Genomic DNA, 22182 nt, shown 5'->3' on the forward strand with positions numbered 1-22182 from the left:
GTACACCCACCTTTTATTACATGACCCTTTAGGGGTCATGAGGGTGGAACTCTTACAAAAGGGATTAGTGTCCTTGTAAAAGAGGCTTGAGGGAGCTTTTTTGCCCCTTCCATCATGTGAAGACACATAGAAGTCACCATCTATGAGAAACAGGCCCTCATCAGACACTGAATCTACTGGTGCCTTGATCTTAAACCTCCCAGCCTCTTGAACTATGAGTGATAAACTTATGTTGTTTATAAATTACTCAGTCTAAGGTATTCTTTAGAGCAGCCTCAATGGACTAAGACACTTACTTTTACTAGTGCCTCAATTTCCTCCATCATGTGAAAGGGGATAGTGCCAACTTCAGTAACTTGCTGAAGGTAATAAATAACTTTGTTAGCACGAGGCACTTAGAATTGTGTCTGACTCATTACAACCCATATGTAAATGCCAGGTATTATCATGAGTGTCAAGATACAAAATTTCTCTGGCATTGAGAGGATCAGCTATGATTGATTTAGCCCTTCCAGGACAAAGATAATGGTTAAACATTGTGGCACTATTCTACTTCCTTTTTTGCTAATTATACAAAACCTATTCTGAAAGGCACATTTCATCGCCTGCTCAGAGGCTCCAGTTGGCGGCCAAGAGTACATCTCCTTTCAAATAGCTGGATTAGGTCATCATGCTGCTGTGGTCATTGCTGGTCATCTTTGGTGAGTTCAATAATTTGACTGAGAAGTGAGGTGGCAGCAGAATGAGGTCTACCGCTCCCGAAAGGTCGGAGGTTTTATCAGAGCCCCGGGACTGGTGGGGATGCTTAGGTTCTGCCTGCAGCTTGGGCTTCAGAGGCAGATGCAAAGAAGTAGGCTGAGGACAGTGAAATTGCAGCACATCCATTAAGCATTAAGCACAATGCTTAATGTTCAAGGTGGACCACTTTACCATTTGCTGGTCATGAATTGCTATTTTGGTATCTTAGATCTCATTGAGTAATATAATATTCTCATAGTAAAATGTTCATAATATTAGCATTTAGCACTGCCCTTCTCCTCCATGAACACCGATTATTCAATTGTTGTCTATAAGATTTGGGTTCAGCAGATGCATTGAGACCCCTTGCTAATATTCCTCTGTTTAATCGTGGACGACGAGGGAGATGACAGCTGCTGCTAGAAAGTAAGATTCCTGGCTGGGTGCGGAGGCTCATACCTATAATCCAAGCACCTTGGGAGGCCAAGGCGGGTGGATCACCTGAGGTCAGGAGTTCGAGACCACCCTAGCCATCATGGTGAAACCTCATCTCTACTAGAAATACAAAAATTAGCCGGGCGTGGTGATAGGCACCAGTAATTCCAGCTACTCGGGAAGCTGAGGCAGGAGAATTGCTTGAACCTGGGAGGTGGAAGTTGTGGTGAGCCAAGATTGTACCATTGTACTACAGCCTGGGTGAGAGAGTAAATAAGATCCCTTTCTCTATGCTGTGTAAGCACTAAATAAATATTTGTTATTGGAATAAAAGGGCCCTAACATGAAATATGGCCATAGGAAAGAGACTGATTTATTGATTTCTTGGAACTCTCACAGTGTATGTTTCCTGATGAGCCCTTTGTGATCATGTTGTCATGTCTATCTACTACTTGAAAAGTCTGAGTGTGAGACAGAGTGGTGGGGATGGTGGAAGGAAAATGAAATCAAGGAGAGTCACTAAATATCCAATGTGGGTATTCTCGACAATCCCTTTAGTCAAGCGTTGGGTTTGCAACTTGCCTTGTGACTACAATTAATGAGTTAGATATGTGCTCGAAGGAGATTGAATTATTAGTAATGAGAGATCAGGGAAATAGAAAAGAAAGGAAAAATGGAAAGAAGTTTTTTAGCAATTTACCACAGTAATGTAAATTTATAAATTATGAGGGCAAATGCTGTGTGCTAATCTCTGGCTCTTGATCTCCTCACAGCTGCAGTCACTGAACAGGCAGGTGAGTCCTCCTTGTCTTTGTTGTTCTTGGTCTCTGACATATCAGTCACACAGCTGCCCCAGGATTCTATAGAGATGGCTCTGGAAAGCCTGTGAAGATGTCCTAATATGACTGCCCTCTAGGCTGACATATTCTGAGGTCATGCAATCTGTTTCCAACACCGCTTGCACGTCTGGGTGACCAGGTACCACCTAGCCTTCTCAAGACCCTGCATGCTTGCCTCTTCTTTAAAAGCCTGGTTTTAAGAAGGGCAGTAACATCTGAAAGAAAGCATGCAGATTGAAGAAAAGAACAATTTGGAGAGAACTACTTTCCTGCCTATAGGACTGTAATACCTCATTATTGTCTGGCTGAATGCTGAATGTTTTCACAGTTCTTAAAACAGTTATTTATAGAGGAATATGTCAGAAATACAAACTTCTGCAGAGCCAGAATAAACATGTGTCCTCATTGCTTCTCTAGCTCTAGCTCTATCTCAGGAGTCAGCAAGCTTTTCCTGTAAAAGGCAAGAGAGTAAATAGGCTAAGCTTTTCAGGTGTGTGCCATAACTACTCAATGCCATTGCTGTGGTAGCAGGAAAACAACCATAGACCATATGTAAATGAATGAGGATGTCAGTGTTCCAATAACATTTTATTTACCAAAACAGTGTTGGCCAGCTCACAGGCCACAATTTGCCAACCCCTGCTCTAGAATTAGTATTTAGTTTTGATTTTTAAAAAATACATGTATTACTGTTCTAATCATAAAGAGTGAAATAAAGCTAATTTTATTTCACTCTTTCTGAGTTAAATCTGTGCTCAGTGAAGAAAGTCAATGGGAAAAATATTCTATTCTATATACAGAATCTTCACATGAGCTAAGACAAAATCTAAAGAAAGGGAGAATTGTTCCCTTGCCCATTGAATGCTGGCTACCAAGTGGAAGGGGCTCTTTTTGCTCTAAGGAACAGTGTGGGGAAAAGCAGATCCCGGTCTCACCTTGAATGGAACAAGAGTGTCCAGGGAGACATTCAGGGGTCCTACCTGGAGCTTGCTCAGGAGAAAGTTTGGTCTCTTGCATTCATTCAGTCCCACATACGGTCCCGGAGTCCCACCCTGTGATACCCATCACTCCACTATCTGTCTGGATGGAAATTAGAGGAAACCTTTATTAATACTCAGGAAGTTTCTGACCATTAGTGGAATCATGCCAAGGCGGCAGGCTCCCTGAAGTGAATCACCTACAACCGTTCAGAGAACAGGGAAACAGCCACTTCATTCTCTTTCCTTTCCTTTAGCAAGAGTTTCTCAGAAAACTGAGATGTTCTTCAGAAGTTTGAGATCTTTTCTTTTTAAAGAGAGTAAGAGAGAACTTAGTTCAGCATGATGTACTGGAAAGAGCAGGACTTATATAGCCAGAAAGAACAAACTGAAATCATGGCTTTGCTACATATCTGCTATGCAGGCTGGGGCAGTCACTTGGCCTCTGAACCCCAGTCTTGTCTCCAGAGAAAAGTTTCTGGTCTGTTGAGAAATACACTCCCTTCCAAGGTTTGAACATGCTTTTCAGCAGAGCAGCTGAAAAGGTCTTTCTGTCCCCATCCATTGCCTCAACGCAGTCTTCTATCCCATTTCCTCTTTTCAGCCCCACCTATACACTGCACTTACCACCTGCGACCTTGCCCTCACATGCAAAGCTCTGAGAAATAACATTTGCTTTTTGTTTTTGCTGTTGCTCTGGTAAAGATATTTTTCACTGAAATACTTGTGAAAAAACTCTTCAGTCCTGTACATCTTGCTCTGAGTTAAATCTTTGTGCTCCTATTTACTTGCTCTACAGAGAACTTCTCTGTTCTCCCAGCCCCCTACCATTGTCCCTCCACTGCAGTTCTCCTCTGTACTCTCTGGGGGTCAGCATGATTCTATTGGGCACCTCTGCAGGTAGAGCCACTCTCAGCCAGTTGCTGGAGGATTTGGAACTCCCTGAGGATGAACAAGTCAGCTTTGAGACTTGTTGCCCTCCCTTTCTAGGGCCTCTGACTCCTTGCACTCTGCTAATGGTGCACACAGATTAGAACTCTTGAGGTTGCACCACAATGACAGCCAGTGTAGAGCCAGCACTCTTCTGCTGAGGCCTCCAAACTGCCAGGTGGTTGGCATCGGAGCAGTCACAGTCATGCTAGAAGCAAGTGGATACAAACTCTCACACAAACCCTATTCTGACTCTTTGGGGTTCCCTGATATGAAACTATGGACCAACTTATGTCTACCCCATAGGTAGGACATCACTCTCAGGGGGTTTGACTTCAAGTCACCTTCATTTATTCAGTATCCCCGAGTCCACCCCATCTCACAGACCTGAAACCCATTATTTTAGTTGCTCTTGAAGTGCAGTTATGATGTCCTCTTATTCCTCCTCAGCCATCATTAGCTTCTGCAACAAAGACATCCCCCGCTACGGTTGTGAAGATTTGTGGCTCACTGAGTGGTCCATAAATGCCAGCACCATTGTGTGCTGCTCTCACAGAATCCTTAAGGCAGCCTGATGAGAGGCAAATACTCTTTGTTGTTCCATCTCTTAGATGAGAAACTGTAACTGAACACAGGTCCAGCTGCTCACTGCTTGCAAAGTCCAATGAATAAGAGAGAGATCTGGTAGAAAGAAAGTGACTTTTTAATTCCAAAACTCAGCTGAGGGGAAGTAGTACAGGCTTCTGCCTTGAGGGTACCACTTCTACTTCTGGGGCAGAAGGCAAGGGCTTTTAAAGGGGGACTTGGTGTGAACAGCATGCAGAGGAGGGAGAGAGGTGGTGCCAGTCTACGTGACTTGCTTTGTATGTCATCTGTCAAGTGATTTGGCTGGCACCAGTGTGGGCAGAACTAGGTTGTAAATTGAAGCAAGCTTCTGGTGGGAGAGTTCTAGAGGCACCTGGTTCGAGTTTCTGTCTCTGGAACCTCTGAAGTAAACACATAGCTAGATACGCGTTCAGTGCAAGGAGTGGATGATGGAGAGAAGGTAAAAATTATAATTGCATGAAAAAGGTAAAAATACTTCTTTTTCTTTTCTTAGAAAAATAGGATACTTGGTTACAAAACCAAGGTCCAAAGAATAAAGTGCTTTGTCCAGTATCACACAGCCAATAATAGTAGACTTGGATTCAAAACAGTGTGATCTGGCTCTTCACCATTAGGTTAAAGGTTGTGAGAACTGAAATCAAGCAGTATCTCCTGGTGGTGATGATGACTCTTTCTGGCTGCATCTTCACTTCCAGGCCTCCGAGCTTTAGCATCTCTCCCCAGCGGATTCCTCTCAGAGCTGCAAGTCGGCTCACCCTGCTGCTCCCACTTGCTGGTCTGCCATTATGGACTCAGGATCATCCGCTCCTCACTGCTCTGCATCCTCTGGCTTGCTCTTGGGGCAGTCTGCCTCTTACCAAGCAGTTTGAGGATATGAATAATTCCTAAAGACCAACTCAAGGTCTCACTTTGTCAGCGGCAGCCAGAGCCAGTGAGGCTGCCTGTCATGCCCTTTTCAACAGCATCATTAATCATAACTCCTCTTCCTATCCCCAGAGGTGTTCTCCACAGGAATATTTCCTGTTTGTGGAGGAAGACTGTACCAGTGGTTTAAGAGTTGGCTTGATCCCAAGTCCCACGGTGGAGTTTCCATGAGATCTAGTATCCATTTGCAAAGGAGGGCACAAGTCTTGAATTAAGTTAATTGTTTCTCCAACCCACCTTTTCTGCCCTTCTAATTATACACACACACACACACACACACACACACACACACACACACACACACACAAAATCAGATTGTTCCCCAATGTCCAACAGGTAATTCTGGTTCTGTTGAAATAGCCAGTAGCAAACCATATATTTTGCCAAAAATTATACTTCCAAATGCCACAGATTTCCTGTGGTTTTTTAGCTGTAGCTCTGCAGTAGTATTTTATGAATCATCACATCTCTTATGTTATTGACTTCTGCTTCCTTCTACTACACATCTGACAGTCATGATACAATCGAGTAGTGATAAGGAAGATTTTTATTTGAGATATAACTTAATTCCTTACTTTGTGGCCAGAATCCTCTACTACAATCATAAAATATCATGATGTCATAGACACAAAACATAGTCTGGTACCATAAATAAATGAAGTGGCAGGGTCAAAATTAGAGAACCTGTGATCAATCTGAGGAAAGCAACCTCTGGGGAGGACATTTGTCTTTGGCAATAGCTTTTTTCTTTATATGATCCTTCTCTAGGAACTGAGCCTTGGATTAAAAATAATCTCTACTTCTCTGAATGGATGAGAAAAATTTTCTGAAGGCATTTGAGTAGAAAATTCGAGTAGATAATTAAAGATACTGGATCTTATTCCAGTAACTGGCTTATTCCCAATAATCCACACTACTTGATGGTTTTTATTTGGTGAGGCAAGGAGAAGGCATGGGACCTGAATTTATAACACAGTGTAGAGTTCTGAGGGCTGGATGAAGGCACGGGGCATGAGAAAATGAAGGGCCCACTGAGGGCAATGGTTTCCCTGTGTGGTGTCACTGATGGAGAAGGCTGAAGATGAGGAGTTTGTCAGAACACTCCTTCATGAACATTAAAAAACCATGTTTACCTTGACACCCCTGCAATAGACTGAATGTTTGTATCTTCCTAAAATTCATATGTTGAAACCCTAATCCCAGTGTGATGGTATTTGTAGGTGGTGCCTTTGGGAGGTAATAAGACCGTGAGGGTGGAACCCTCATGAATAGGACTAACACTTTTATAAGAAGAGGCCAGAGAGTTAGCTGATTCTTTTTCCACCATGTGAGTGTAGAGCGAAAAGTTGGCAGTCTGCAGCCTAGAAGATGGCCATCACCACAACCTGACAATGCTGGAACCCTGACCTCAGACTTTCAACCTCCAGAACTGTGAGAAATAAATCTCTGTTACTGATAAGCCACTCAGTTTGTGGAATTTTGTGATAGCAGTACAAGCTAAGATATCCCCTCAGGAAACATGGGATGAAACTCTCAGTTATTAAGGCATGGATTGGAACCTCCACCTTATCTAAAGAAGTAGAGGCTATGCCTGAGACCACCTCACTGCCAATGGAGTCTGTCTGGGTTTTCTGCAAAAATTAAGTTTTTTTTCAAATCCAGTTTCCCTCCTTCTCTTGCAGATTCGTTGACCCTTGTGGCGCCCTCTTCTGTCTTCGAAGGAGACAGCATAGTTCTGAAATGCCAGGGAGAACAGAACTGGAAAATTCGGAAGATGACTTACCACAAGGATAACAAAGAGTTATCTGTTTTCGAAAAAGTCTCAGATTTCCTTATCCAAAGTGCAGTTTTAAGTGACAGTGGTAACTATTTCTGTAGTACCAAAGGAAACATCTTTTTGCGGGATAAACGTTCAGATATAGTAAAGATAAAAGTCCAAGGTAAAACCCTCACTTCTGTGGGATGGGCTGGGTAAGAGACCATGGCAGCAAGCAGGGTGGGTACTTGGTAGGGGAAAGTTGCTCATGGGCCAGATATAGACGGGAGTGCTTGTGGTTCGACCATCATGGGAGCCATGATGGGTGAGAGGTGTCTGGCTCTGAATGTCCAGTTTGCTGGGGTTGCTTCTTACCAGGGGCTTTTCAGCAGGAATCTTAGCTCTCACTGCTTTGGGGACTATTGTGATCTGTCTCTCTAGAGCTCTTTCAACACCCTGTGCTGACAGCCAGCTCCTTCCAGCCCATCGAAGGGGGTCCAGTGAGCCTGAAATGTGAGACCCAGCTCTCTCCACAGAGGTTGGATGTTCAACTCCAGTTCTGCTTCTTCAGAGAAAATCAGGTCCTGGGGTCAAGATGGAGCAGCTCCCCGGAGCTCCAGATTCCTGCCATGTGGAGTGAAGACACAGGGTCTTACTGGTGTGAGGCAGAAACGGTGACTCACAGGATCAGAAAACAGAGCCTCCGATCCCAGATTCATGTGCAAAGCAAGTATCAGTGAAGCTGAGCCTGGAGAAAAAAGATAGGAGTGCTGTAGCTTGAGCTTGAACTACTAGTCTTTTTGTTTCTTTGTTCAACTCCTGTCCTTAAGGAAAGTGAAAATTAAGCTAGAAAACCCCTCCAGATTGCTCCTGGCTTCCTCCTGCATAAGAATCAGAAACGGACTAAGCCCTTTATAATCTTTCTTTTTTGTTGTTAGTTAAGTAATATTCATTGATCAAGCCTTCATTGATCACTGACTGTATGCCTTGGCATCTAGTAGTGGGTGGGGCACTTCAAAAGGCAAACCACCTGCTGTCTAATGGCTCTCCAAATGTCTCCACATGATGAGATTGCAGCACAAATTGACTTACTAGAAGACAATGTGGTGCTACATATATACATATGTATACATATATATGTATACATATATATGTATATATAAAGGGTGGTTTGCCTTTTGAAGTGCCCCACCCACTACTAAATGCCAAGGCATACAGTCAGTGATCAATGAAGGTTTGATCAGTGAATATTACTTAACAACAAAAAAGAAAGATTACATGTATATATATATTTATATATATATAAACATATAGTACTACCTGAAGCATCAGGAAAAGCAGATGTGAATGAGCAGAGTGGTCAGAGGAGAAGTTGTATTTGGTTGAACCTTGAAATTCAGAATGATAGAGGAACTATTATTGGGACTGTTGGTTAGGAATAATGACTTTTCCAAGGCAGGACTGAAGATATCAGTGCCCCTCTATGTTCTGCGCAACAGATGTCTGTGACTCATCCAAAAAATTGAACAGTTTCCTGTCCCATGGAGTGGCAGATCCATCACAAATTCTTTAAATATTACTACCCATGAAATTGGCCAGGGTTAGGACATACAAATATCTTTATCCACATTCCTCAAGGATAATTGTTATAGATTCCCTACCTCCATGTGAATGCTTATGATGGATTATCTATACAATATCCACATTCCCACTCCTTGCATTAGAGAATGGAATCAGTCAAACTCTGTCGCCAGAGTTTCCCTTACAGTTCTCACCTGTTATCTTATATCCATCTAGGAATCCCCATCTCTAACGTAAGCTTGGAGACCCGGGCCCCCGGGGGACAGGTGACTGAAGGACAAAAACTGATCTTGCTCTGCTCAGTGACTGCGGGTACAGGAAACGTCACATTCTCCTGGTACAGAGAGGCCACAGGAACCAGTCTGGGAATGAAAACCCAGCATTCCTTGTCAGCAGAGCTGGAGATCCCAGCTGTGAAGGAGAGTGATGCCGGCAAATATTACTGTAGAGCTGACAACGGCCATGAGTCTATCCAGAGCAAAGTGGTGAATATCCCTGTGAGAAGTGAGTGATACTCTCATTCGTATTTTCCAGAAATTCCCAAACCAAGGTCATGGTACACAGAAGTTCTGAGGAAATTTCAGGAGGCCCCAGGGATTAGTGTTGTGGAGAACCAAAAGCAATTTGAAAATGGGTTACCCTTGCAGGTTAGACTGCTGACCTGTTTCTTTTTGTAGAAGGAAATATAAAGAGGGCTGTAATTGATTATGAAGCAAAAGCATTCTTGCACTCCTAAAATAGGATAATAAAATACCTATTACATGAAACCTTTGGGCTCTGGGCCAGGGAGTATCATGGATCTAAAAGGTTCACAGTGGTAACAACCGGCTTCATTTTATGTCATCTCCTTCAGAGTGATTAGAGTGTTTCTAGCTTGCCGAAACTGCACCCAAAGGGAGACATTTGGAGCCATGTTATTGGTGATTTACTGGTGTGGAAAATTACCTGGTGGTGTAACCAAGTAGCCGTTTTCGTTCTAACCCAGTCCTATAGTCCTGAACTGGGCTGAACAAACATACCTAAATATAGGCTTAGAAATGCTCCTATGTATCAATTTTCCCAGGAACAACTATAATATTATAGAAATCTCACAATTATTTCCTAATAAAAAATTATAGGATACAAAAAAAAAAAAAGAAATATGAAGGGAGCTGGATGGGCACAGGAAAACAATCAGATGAGAACAGCAGATGACCGTGTCTGTAGGCAGCACCCAGAACTAATATTCCCCTCAAACATCTAAATATATTGTTGAGAAAATTACCTCTAACTGTTTTAGTGGAAAAGTGAGAATGGAAAGTATGCAACAGCCACAGGGCCAGGCCCTTTGCTGAGCCTGCAGGATGGCAGTTTGTGAATCTATTGCAGCATCACAAATCTTTTCTGATAGCCCCTCTGTGTCTGTCAGTTCCAGTGTCTCGCCCCGTCCTCACCCTCAGGTCTCCTGGGGCCCAGACTGCAGTGGGAGACCTGCTGGAGCTTCACTGTGAGGCCCTGAGAGGCTCTCCCCCAATCCTGTACCGATTTTATCATGAGGATGTCACCCTGGGGAACAGCGCAGCCCCCTCTGGAAGGGGGGCCTCCTTCAACCTCTCTCTGACTGCAGAACATTCTGGAAACTACTCCTGTGAGGCTGACAATGGCCTGGGGGCCCACCACAGTGAGGCAGTGCCAGTCTCCATCTCAGGTGGGTGGGTGTTACCTGGATACAGAGTTTGGTGACAATGGCTGTGTCTCACCAGCCTGGAGATGTCTGCTGTGTGTGAAGAGGGGGAACGTGATCTCAGCGTCCAGTTGCTTCTCTTCTCCCCACACCAACCTGAAGAGTACAGACTCCACTTCAATGATCTCTTACATGAATTTGTATTTACCATCCCTATATAGCATTTATATGAAGGGCCCAAGTCTTTAACCTCTGGGGCTGAAGCACTGCTTTCTTTCCTTAGGACCTGATGGCCATAGAAGAGACCTCATGACAGCTGGAATTCTCTGGGGACTGTTTGGTGTCCTTGTTTTCATTGGTGTTGCTTTGCTGTTGTATTCTTTGTTCCAGAAGATATCAGGTTGTATCTACTATTTGGATTTTCCATATTTTGCTAGGACCTTTCCACTACTGATATAGATTGAAATTACAAAAAAAAAAAAAAAAAAAAAAAAAAAAAAAGAAAGAAAGAAAAGAAAACACTCCAAAATCCAATAATTTCTTTTTATGCTTCACAATTCTGCAAGACTCTGTGCAATGCTCAATGTGATCATACTGCTAATTATACAATATGTCGTTGTTCCCCGTGCATAGTCACTTGAGATTAAATTATTTACACATTCCCTCCATGCTTGACTTTTAAATTAAAAAGTCTAATTCTTAATTGCCATTTAGTAATTTTCAACTGGTATAATTAACTTATGTACAACAGAGCAAAATGGAGTAAGGAGCCAGATTTAAAGGAACGCAAACAATTTAATGTGCTCTTTTTTCTTTTTATTTATCCATTTCTTATTAGCCACCTTCTTTATGAAAAGAGCAATGACTCCTTGAATTCTTGGATCCATGATATAGACCATAAGAAGCCATCTTTACCCATATATCTGGCCGCTGATGCCAGCTATAGTTTGCAATTTCAGCTAAAAGTCAACTAGAGCACATATATGCAGCCTCTCAACATGGCCTGGATTTCCTCATAGCATGATGACCTTAAAGTAGTCAAACTTTTAACATGTTGGTTCAGGCTCCAAAAAGCAAGTGTGATAATGAAGCTGCAATACATTTAATCAATGAATTCCAAAAAGTATGATGTTGTGTCACTTCTACGGCAATTTTATTATGTCCTGGTGCTTCAAACTTGCCCAGGTATCAGTGGAGAGGGCACAGACTTCATCTCTAAATGGGAGAACTGTCAAAGAATTTTAAACCATATTTTTAAAATTTCCACATATAACACCATGAGTTCGAAACTGCTATGGCTCCGAACCCCAAAACACTGTCAAAAGCACAAGACTCTTGGTGTTCTCTCTGCAATCAGTAAATGCTCCATGGAACAAATGATTTCAGAAGTTAGGTTTTTCTCCCTGCGCCCCTCTCCATCTTTTGTTGAAGATTTTTGTGTCTATGTTCATCAGGGATATTGGCCTGTAGTTTTCTTTTTTGATTGTATTCATGTCTGATTTTGGTATCAGGGTAATTCTATCCTTGTAGAATGGGTTAGAGAGAATTCCCCTCTCTTCAATTTTTTTGGAATGGTTTGAGGAGGATTTGTATTAATTCTTTATACATTTGGTAGAATTTGGCAGTAAATCCATCCATTGTTTTTCTTTTCAAAGGACCAACTTTTGTTTTATTGATCCTTTGTATTTTTTTTTTTTTTAGTTTCTATTTAATTTAGTTCTGCTCTGTTATCATTTCTTTCCTTTTGCTAATTTTTAATTTAGTTTGTTCTTGGTTTTCTAGTTCCTTGAGGTACTTCATTAGATTGCTAATTTGAATTCTTTCTACTTTTTTGACGTAGTTGTTTATTGCTGTAAACTTTCCTCTTAGCACTACTTTTGCTGTATCCCACAGGTTTTAGTATGTTACATTTTCATATTAATTTGTTTCAGATATTTTTGATTTCCATCTTAATGTCTTCATTGACCCAATGGTTGTTTAGGAGCATGTTGTTTAATTTCCACTTATTTGTACAGTTTTCAAAATTTATCTTGGTATTGATTTCTAGTTTCATATCCTTGTGGTCTGAGAAGATACTTGATATGATTTTGATTTTAATAATTTGTTGGGACTTGTTTTGTGGCCTAACATATGGTCTATTATGGAGACTGTTCCATGTATAAGTGAGAAAAATGTATATTCTGTAAATGTAAACAAAATGTTCTATTGAATAGAACTGTTAAGGCTATTTGGTCTAAAGTGCAGTTTAATTTCAATGTTTCTTTGTTGATTTACTATTCGAATGATCTGTCTAATGCAAAGAGTGAAGTGTTGAATTACCCCGCTATTATTGTATCAAAGTCTATCTCTCTTTTTTAAGTAATATTTACTTTATGAATCTGGGTGCTCAGGTGTTAAGTACATATATATCACCTATAACCTCTTGCTGGATTGATCCCTTTATTTTTGTCTTTTTTTTTTTTAACTGTTGTTTATTTATTTATTTATTATTTTGAGGTGGAGTCTTGCTCTGTCACAAGGCTAGAGTGCAGAGTGTGGCGCAATCTTGGCTCACTGCAACCTCTGCCTCTTGGGTTCAAGTGATTCTCCTGCCTCAGCCTCCCAAGTAGCTAGGATTACAGGCACCTGCCACCACGCCTGGCTAATTTTTTTTTTAATTTTTAGTAAAGACGCGGTTTCACCATGTTGGCCAGGCTAGTCTGGAACTCCTGACCTCAAATGATCCTCCCGCCCTGGCCTCCTAAAGTGCTGGGATTACAGGCGTGAGCCACTGCACCCCGCCTGTATATTTTAAGTAAAGAATTTAATCAATTTACATTCAAGGTTATTATTGATATGTAAAGTTTTCTTCCTGTCATATTAATTGTTGTCTGGTTGTTTTGTGTATTCCTTGTTGTTTTTTCTCTTAGTGTGTATTTTCTACATCTAACAATCTTGGGGAATTTAAGTGGTTTGCAATGCTTATTCAGTCAGTACCTGACTACCAAGCCTAACTTTGTTGCACCTCCTGGCTATACCTATGCATTTTCATGATGGTAAGTATTGTCCTTTCGCTTTTAGGTTTAGGACTCCCTTAAGCATTTCTTGCAGGGCTGGGCTAGTGGTGATGAATTTCATCAACTTTTGCTTGTCTGGGAAAGGTTTTATTTCTCCTTATTTATGAAGAATATTTTGCTGGTTTTGGTTTCCTTCACTGGCACTTTATTTATTTTAGCACTTTGAATATTTCATCTCATTCTCTCTTGGCCTGGAAGGTTGGAGTGTGTTTCTGTTTTGTTTTGTTTTGTTTTGTTTTTCTTTATAGGTGACTAGAGGCTTTTCCCTTGCCATTTAAAAAATTCTGTCCTTGTATTTGACTTCAGACTGTTTTATTTTAATGTGCCATGGAAAAACCTTTTTGCATTGTATCTGCTTGGGGATCTAAGAGGTTTTGTATCTGGATGTCTAAATCTCTTGCTAGACTTTGGAAGTTTTCATCTATTATTTTGTTAAATAGGTTTTCTAACCTTTTCGTTCTGTCTTTGCCATCTGGTACCCCAACAATTTGAATAAAAGTGTTAAAAAAATGTGCCAATTCTTGGTCCTCCAAGTGACTTAGTCACATACCCGAAGTGGCAATGCTGGGCCAGGGAGGTGAAAGGATTCTCAGGCCCCTGGGCAGCCAGCATGGTTTGGGCAATGGCAGTGGCAGGTCCACCCTCTGAGTCCCAAACAGTTCATACTGGTGTTGGTAGTGGCTGTGATAGGCTGGGCAGGTAAGACTCCAGACCTGCAGATGGTGCATGCGGGTAGGTATCAGTTGTGGTGATAGTGGCAGAATTGGTAAGCCCAACCTCAGGTCCCCTGGAAGAGTGTTAGGTGCCATCGTGGTGCACTGGGCTGGGCAATTCCCTGGCCCCCATTCTGTGTGCTCTGGCATGGTCAGAGGAAGGGCAAAATCATGCTGGGTGGGCTTGTCCTCACGCTCCCTGATCCTCTCTGCTCTCTTGTCTCCGCAAGTCTTCACTATCTTATTACCACTTCAATGCTTGTAAACAGACTTTAAACTCTTTTGCCCAGTTTTTCTAGTTGTCCTTAGTAGATTTGGTTCAAATGCATTCAGTAACCACTACTGGAAGTTTGAAGGCATCTACCTTTTACAACCAACATATTCCTTAAGCTGCCGTGTTTTTCACATTTTCAGCATGACTATTTGTTTTTGTAACATATTATTTTTAATGTCAAGAATTTAGATAAATCAGAATGATTTGTCATACTGAGAGCCCTATTACTATTTCGCAATTCAAAAAAAATTACCAATGACCCAATTATTGTGTCAACCACATATGGCAGGTTTACATATATTATCTGTAATTATCAAGTTATTTTTAAGTGTATCCTTTTGGGGAGACAAGGTCTTGCTCTGTTGCCAAGGCTGGAGTGCAGTGGCACGATCTTGGTTCACGCAGTCTCGATCTCCCAGGCTCAAACCACCCTCCCACATCAGTCTCCTGAGTAGCTGAAACTACAGGCCCATGTCACCATGCCCACCTAATTTTTTTGTAAAGATGGGGTTTTACCATGTTGCCCAGGCTGGTCTCGAATTCCTGAGCTCATGCTATCTGCCTGGCTCAGCCTTCCAAAGTGATGGGATTATAGGCGTGAGCCACCACTCCCAACCTAAGTATCTTATTTTCTATGTCTAACAATTTTAGGGAATTTAAGTAGGTTTTTTTTTGTGGTCACTCAGCCAGTAGAGGGCAGACCAGAACCTATATCTACTAAGCCTGAAACCTAACTTCGTTGCACCTCCTGGCTTTACCTATTCTCTTCGCATAAGTTTCACCTATGTCAGTAAGGTGTTATTTATTTTAACCTATCAGATACAGGACAAACATGGGGCACATCAGAATCTCAATGATAGCTTTGAAGCTCTTGTAAAATGCTTTCTTATGCTTATCTACTACAACAGGTGAAATAAACTTTGGACACTCATTAATTTTCTTCTACATAGTAAACATTTAAGCCAGTATTTTATTTTATTTTTTACTTCCAACATTTATTTTAGGTTCAAGAGGTACATGTGCAGGTTTGTTACATGGGTAAATTAGTTGTGTTGCAGGTTTGGTGTACAGATAATTTTGTCACCCAGGTAATCAGCATGATACCAAATAGGCAGCCCTTCCTTCCCTCCCTCCCTTCTTTCCTTCCTTCCTGACTTCCTCCCTTCCTTCCTTCCTGACTTTCTCCCTTCCTTCCTTCCTGACTTCCTTCCTTCCTTCCTTCCTTCCTTCCTTCCTTCCTTCCTTCCTTCCTTCCTTCCTTCCCTCCCTCCCTCTCTCTCTCTCTTTCTTTCTTTCTTTTATTGTTTTATTGGCGAAGTCTCACTCTGTCTTCCAGGTTGGAGTGCAGTGAACAATCTTGGCTCACTGCCACCTCCACCTCCCGGGTTCAACCGATTTTCTTGCCTCAGTTTCCTGGGTAGCTGAGATTACCGGCACCTGCCATAACACCCAGCTAATTTTTGTATTTTTTTTTTTTAGAAGAGATGGCATTTCACCATGTTGACCAGGCTAGTCTTGAACTCCTGGCCTCAAGTAATCCACCCACCTCAGCCTCACAAAGTGCTGGCATTACAGGCGTGGGTGATCCATCATACCTGGTCCCAATAGGTGGCTTTCAATTCTCACTCTCTTCCCTCCCTCCACCCTCAAATAGGTCCCAGTGTCTGTTGTACTCTTCTTTGTGTTCATATTTACTCAACGTTTAGCTCTCACATATCAATGAGAACATGTGATATTTGGTTTTCTGTTCCTGTGTTAATTCACTTAGGATAATGGTCTCCAGTTCCACCCATGTTGCTGCAAAGGACATAATCTCATTTTTTATAGCTGCATAGTATTCCATAGTGTATATGTAACACATTTTCTTTATCTGGTATACTATTGATGGGCATCTAGGTTGACTCCATGTCTTTACTATTGTGAATAATGCTACAATGGACATATGCATGCATGTGTCTTTACAGTAGAACGATTTATATTCCTTTGGGAATATATCCAGTAATGAAATTGCTTGGCCAAATGGTAGTTCCATTTTAAGTTCTTTGAGAAATATCCAGACTGTTTTCCACAGTGGCTGAACTAATTTACATTGCCATCAACAATGTGTTAAGTGTTCCCTTTTCTCTGCAACTTCATCAGCATCTCATTTTTTGACTTTTTAATAGCCATTCGGACTGGTGTGAGATGGTATCTCATTGGAGTTTTGATTTACATTTCCCTAATGATTAGTGATATTGAACATTTTTTCATATGATTTTTGGCTGCATATATGTCTTTTTTGGAGAAGTATCTGTTCATGTCCTTTGCCCATTTTTAAACGGGGTTGTTCGGTTTTCGCTTATTGATTTGTTTGAGTTCCTAGTAGATTCTAGATATTAAACCTTTGTTGGATGCACAGTTTGCAAATATTTTCTTCCATTCTACAGATTGTTTATTTACTCTGTTAGTTTCTTTTCCTGTGAAGAAGCTCTTTAGTTTAATTAGGTCCTATTTGTCAATTTTTTGTTTTTATTGCAATTGTTTTTGGAGTCTTCATCATGAAGTCTTATCTTGGCCAATGTCCAGAACGGTATTTCCTAGGTTTTCTTCTAGAGTCTTGTATTAGTCTCTTCTCACACTGCTATAAAGAAATACCCAAGACTAGGTAATTTACAAAGGAAAGAGGTTTAATTGACTCACAGTTCCACATGACTGGGAAGGCCTCAGGAAACTTACAATCATGACAGAAGGGGAAGCAAACATGTCCTTCTTCACAGGGTGGCAGGAGAGAGAAGTGCCAAGCAAAGGGGTAAAAGCCCTTTTTAAAACCATCAGATCTTATGAGAACTAACTCACTATCACGAGAACAGCATGGGGGTAACCAGCTCCATGATTCGATTACCTCCCACTGGGTCCCTCCCACAACACGTTGGGATTGTGGGAACTACAATTCAAGATGAGATTTGGGTGGGGACACAGCCAAACCATATCAAATCTTTATAGTTTTAGGTTTTACATTTAAGAATTTGATCCATCTTGAGTTGATTTTTGTATACAGTGAAAGGTGGTGGTCCAGTTTCAATATTCTTCATATGGTTAACCAGTTATCCCATCAGCATTTATTAAATAGAGAGTTGTTTCCCCATTGCTTGTGTTTATCAGCTTTGTAGAAGATCAGATGGTTGTAGTTGAATGGCTTTATTTCTGTGTTCTCTAATATGTTCCATTGGTCTGTGTATCTGTTTTTGTAGCAGTACCATGCTGTTTTGGTTACTGTAGCCTTGTGATAGAGTTTGAAGTTGTATAGTGTTATCCCTCTAGCTTTTTTCTTTTTTCTTTTCTTTCTTTCTTTTTTTTTTTTTTTTTTTTGCTTGGGACTGCTTTGGCTATTTGGGCTCTTTTTTGGTTCCAAATGAATTTTAGATTTTTTTCCCCTAATTTTATAAACAATGTAATTGGTAATTTGCTAGGAATAGCCTTGAATCTGTAAATAGCTTTGAAGAGTGTGGCCATCTTAACAACACTGATTGTTCCTATCCATGAGCACGGAATGTTTTTTCATTTGTTTGTGTCATCTCTGATTTCTTTCAGCAGTGTTTTGTAATTCTTGCTGTGGAGTTCTTTCACCTTGTTGGTTAGTTGTATTCCTAGGTATTTTTTTCCCTTTTGTGAAAGCCACTATTCTCAAGTTCAATGGAAGTTTTATTTTTTAAACAGATGATCTAAGTGTGATATTACACTTCTGCACCCCTCTCTGCTACTTTATTCCCAGAATATCTTCCCAGTTCCTTATTCTTTTATAGAGCTTCCTGCCTCATCACTGCTCTTTCAGGGGTGATATAGCCACCCTCTATGCGGGTAACCAACTCTGCTCTGTTTCCTCGCCCACAAAATGAGAAAGTTACCTCAGATCTACGCCATGATACACCAAGACCATCTTCAACTGTTTTATACTTACAAAAGAGAATAGTTGTTCGTTCCTGTGAAGACAGTGTAGGGTGTCTGTTTTGGTCTTCTTGGGATAGCACAACAAAATACCACAGATTGGGTGGCTTAAAGAACAAAAATTAATTTTCTTACAATTCTAAAGGCTGAGAAGTTTAAGATTAAGATGCCAGCAAGATAAGTTTCATTCTGAAGCCTCTTCTCTTAGCTGTGGGCAGCTACCATCTTGCTATGTGCTCACATGAATTCTTTTTGTGTACATGCAGAGAGAAAGAGCGAATTCTCTGTTGTCCCTTCTTTTTTTAAACTTATACTTTAAGTTCTGGGGTACATGTGCAGAACGTGCAGGTTTGTTACATAGGTATACATGTGCCATGGTGGTTTGCTGTACCCATCAACCCATCCCTACTTATAAGAATACTAATCCTGTTGTATCAGGACTCCACCCTTATGACCTCACTTAAAATTAATTACTTCTATAAAGGTTCTATTTCCAACTGTAATCACATTTGGCATTAGTACTTCCATATATGGAATTTGGGCAGGACACAAACATTTAGTCTATAAATGTGCCCAAGCAAGGACAAGTACTAATATAAGCCTCCTAATTTGTCACTTTTGTTACTGTCTTATTGATCAAAAAGTAAGTCGTATGGTCATAACCAAATGCAAGTGGTAGAGAAATACTATCTACCTCTTTGCTGACAAATGACAGAGTCACATTGCAAAACAATGCGTACAAGAAGATAGGAACAAATTGAGAGCCTTTACTGCGTGGATTTACCACATGGTTTTTGACCTGCACTCCCACTCTTGTAACTTTTAAAAAAATTTAATTAATTTTTAACTGACAGATAAAAATTGTATATATTTATGTACAGCATGATATTTTCAAATAAGTATACATTGTGGAATTGCTAGATTGAACTAATTAACATATGTGTTACCTCACATACTATCTTCCTATTACTTTTTAGTTTACAAGCACATAACCACACAAAATTATTGTTTACTAAATTTGCTTCCAAAATTAGGCTGCTTCAGAAGTTTTCAATCTCAGTTCATGGCTTTGACCTTCAGATATCCAACCTTTTTTTTTTTTTTTTTCAGACAAAGTGTCACTCTGCTACTCAGGCCAGAGTGCAGTGGTATGATCATGGCTCACTGCAGCCTTGATGTCCCAAGCTCAAGTGATCCTCTTGGCTCAATTCCCCAAGTAGATGGGACCACAGGAATGCACCATCAGCCTTGCCAATTTTTTAATTACTTCTGGAGATGACTTTATATATTGCTGAGGCTAGTCTTGAACTCCTGGGCTCAAGCCATCTTCTTGCCTTGGTCTCCCAAAGCACTGGGATTACAGGCATGAGTCACCATGCCTGGCCAGATATCCCAAACTGGCAATTGATTTCATGGCGAGTTTCACTTAAGACAATTTTTTCTTTCAAGTAGATGACTTAATTGGGACCACCTCAATTTATTAAAAGATGATTTAATAACTAAAGAAAGTCAGAGTATCCTTTTCCTTCCATGAAGTTCCTCGGACGCCTATACCCTAAATCATTAGCCATACCCTAAATCATTAACTTTTGAGCCTTGCACAGCATAGATATATAAGGACAAGGCAGTGGCTCTTGCCTAATGAAAGTAATGCTTTCTTTCATTGGCTAATCTCTTATCATGAGGACCATGATACCTCTATGTCAACCTAAAATAAACCATCAATATAGTCCCTTTCAGAGTGGCCCAATATATTTTATTTCTTCTTTAAAATAAATAACTGAATAAATACGTTACAAATACATCTGGTAAAACATTCAAACAATATCAGAGAATATGACAGTAAAAAGTAATCCTTTCTCTCACACCTATTCCTGGACCTCTTGGTTCCCTTCCTCAGAGGCTCCCACTATTAGCAATATCTCATTTATTTTTCCAGAGATATTTTAGACTTACTTGATGTCTTTGTATACATACATATTCTTTATTTTCATACAAATAATAACATAATATATGCTACACTTCACTTTTCTATGAATATTATTTGAGAATTGTTTGATATAAATATATATAGAAGTGTAATATCTTTTTAATGGTTGCAAAGCATTCTATTCACGGATTTGCAACAGTTATCTTAATGTTAATGATTCATTATTGACGGAGATTTAGATGATCTCAAGTTGTTTTCCATGACACACAATGCTACAATAATTTTTCTTTTAGATGTCATTTCTTGCATGTACAGTATGCTTGTAGAATTAATTCCTATAAATAAAATTTCTAGATTCAAATTAGATACCTTTCTAATTTGATAGATATTGTCAAGGGTTACTCATAGTTGTACTAAATTATACTCTCATAAGGACATGTCATAAACATGCTTGTTTATGACACACTAGCCACACAGTGTTGTAAGTTTTGACTTTTTGCCTGTTTCTCAATTGAGAAACATTAATGCCCTGTAGTTTTTATTTATGTTTCTGTTTGTGGTGAGCTCTTTGTTCCCATAGTTTCATCATTTTGCGTTGGGTTTTTAATCTCATTCTTAGGGATTTGTAGATGATATTTTTATATTAAATATATTAGCTCTTTGTCTGAGGTATGAATAGTGAAAAGGGTCTGCAGTCTGCACTTTGCATTGCCTTTCATATTGAAATTCTTACTATAAAAATAATTATTTTTATGCGGTCTAATTTATCAATATCTTCTTTTATGAGTTCTGGGTTTGGTAACTTATTTTGGAAGGCCTTCCCCATTCTTAGATGATAAAAATGTTCTCCGTTTGTTTTTTTTCTTTTTCTTTTTTTTTTTTTTTTTTTTTTTTGAGACAGGGTCTCACTCTGTCACCCAGGCTAGAGTGCAATGGTGCAATCTCGGATCACTGAAACCTCAACCTGCTGGACTCAAGTGATACTCCCACCTCAGCCTCCTGAGTAGCTAGGACCACAGGCTTGCACCACAGTGACTGGCTAATTTTTGTATTTTTTGTAGAGATGGGATTTCTCTATGTTGCCCAGGCTGGTCTTGAACTCTTGAGCTCAAGTGATCTACCAGTCTTGGTCTCTCTAAGTACTGGGATTACAGGTGTGAGCTACTGTGCCAGGCCCATATTTTCTTCTAGAATTATGTCATTTTATATTTATGCTTAAATTTGTGATCCGTCTGTTACTGGAAAGGGGTCTGGATCCAGACCCCAAGAAAGGATTCTTGAATCTTAAGTAAGAAAGAATTCAGGGCGAGTTCATACAGTACAGTGAAAGCAAGTTTATTAAGAAAGTAAAGGAATAAAAGAATGACTATTCCATGGGGAGAATAGCCCTAAGGGTTGCTGATTGCCCATTTTTATGGTTATTTCTTGATGATATGCTAAACAAGGGGTGGATTATTCATGCCTCCCCTTTTTAGACCATATTGGATAACTTCCTGATATTGCCATGGCATTTGTAAACCATCATGCCACTGGTGGGATTGTAGCAGTGAGGGCAACTAGAGGTCATTCTTGCTTCTATCTTGGTTTTGGTGGGCTTCTGCTGGTTTCTTTATGGCAACCAGTTTGATCAGCAAGGTCTTTATGACCTGTATCTTGTACCAACCTACTATTTCATCCTGTGACTTAGAATGCCTAACTGTCTGGGAACGGGGCCCAGTAGGTTTCAGCCTCATTTTACCCAACTCCTATTCAAGATGGAGTTGCTCTGGTTCAAATACCTGTGACACATCCGGAAATCTTTTTTAATAAGTATTGAACTAGAATCTAATCCTTTTT

General features: G+C 40.4%; 1 protein-coding gene across 4 annotated transcripts in view; it reads left to right on the top strand.

Moving 5' to 3' along the window:
• The first annotated feature begins 522 nt into the window (after window positions 1-522).
• Window positions 523-22182, top strand: part of FCRL2 (Fc receptor like 2) — a 29185-nt gene continuing 7525 nt past the window's right edge. For 2 of the 4 annotated variants that reach the window (XM_001116902.5, XM_077941688.1), the window contains exons 1-7: window positions 523-701; window positions 1947-1967; window positions 7132-7389; window positions 7647-7931; window positions 9003-9290; window positions 10195-10473; window positions 10733-10849. In XM_001116902.5, coding sequence (XP_001116902.3) covers window positions 671-701; window positions 1947-1967; window positions 7132-7389; window positions 7647-7931; window positions 9003-9290; window positions 10195-10473; window positions 10733-10849 — 1279 coding nt within the window. In that variant the 5' untranslated portion in view covers window positions 523-670. The remainder of the gene's footprint in view (window positions 702-1946; window positions 1968-7131; window positions 7390-7646; window positions 7932-9002; window positions 9291-10194; window positions 10474-10732; window positions 10850-22182) is intronic. The other 2 variants (XM_077941699.1, XM_077941689.1) reach the window with 2 other exon arrangements.

This window comes from Macaca mulatta, chromosome 1, assembly GCF_049350105.2.
Source record: "Macaca mulatta isolate MMU2019108-1 chromosome 1, T2T-MMU8v2.0, whole genome shotgun sequence".
Classification (NCBI taxonomy): Eukaryota; Metazoa; Chordata; class Mammalia; order Primates; family Cercopithecidae; genus Macaca; species Macaca mulatta.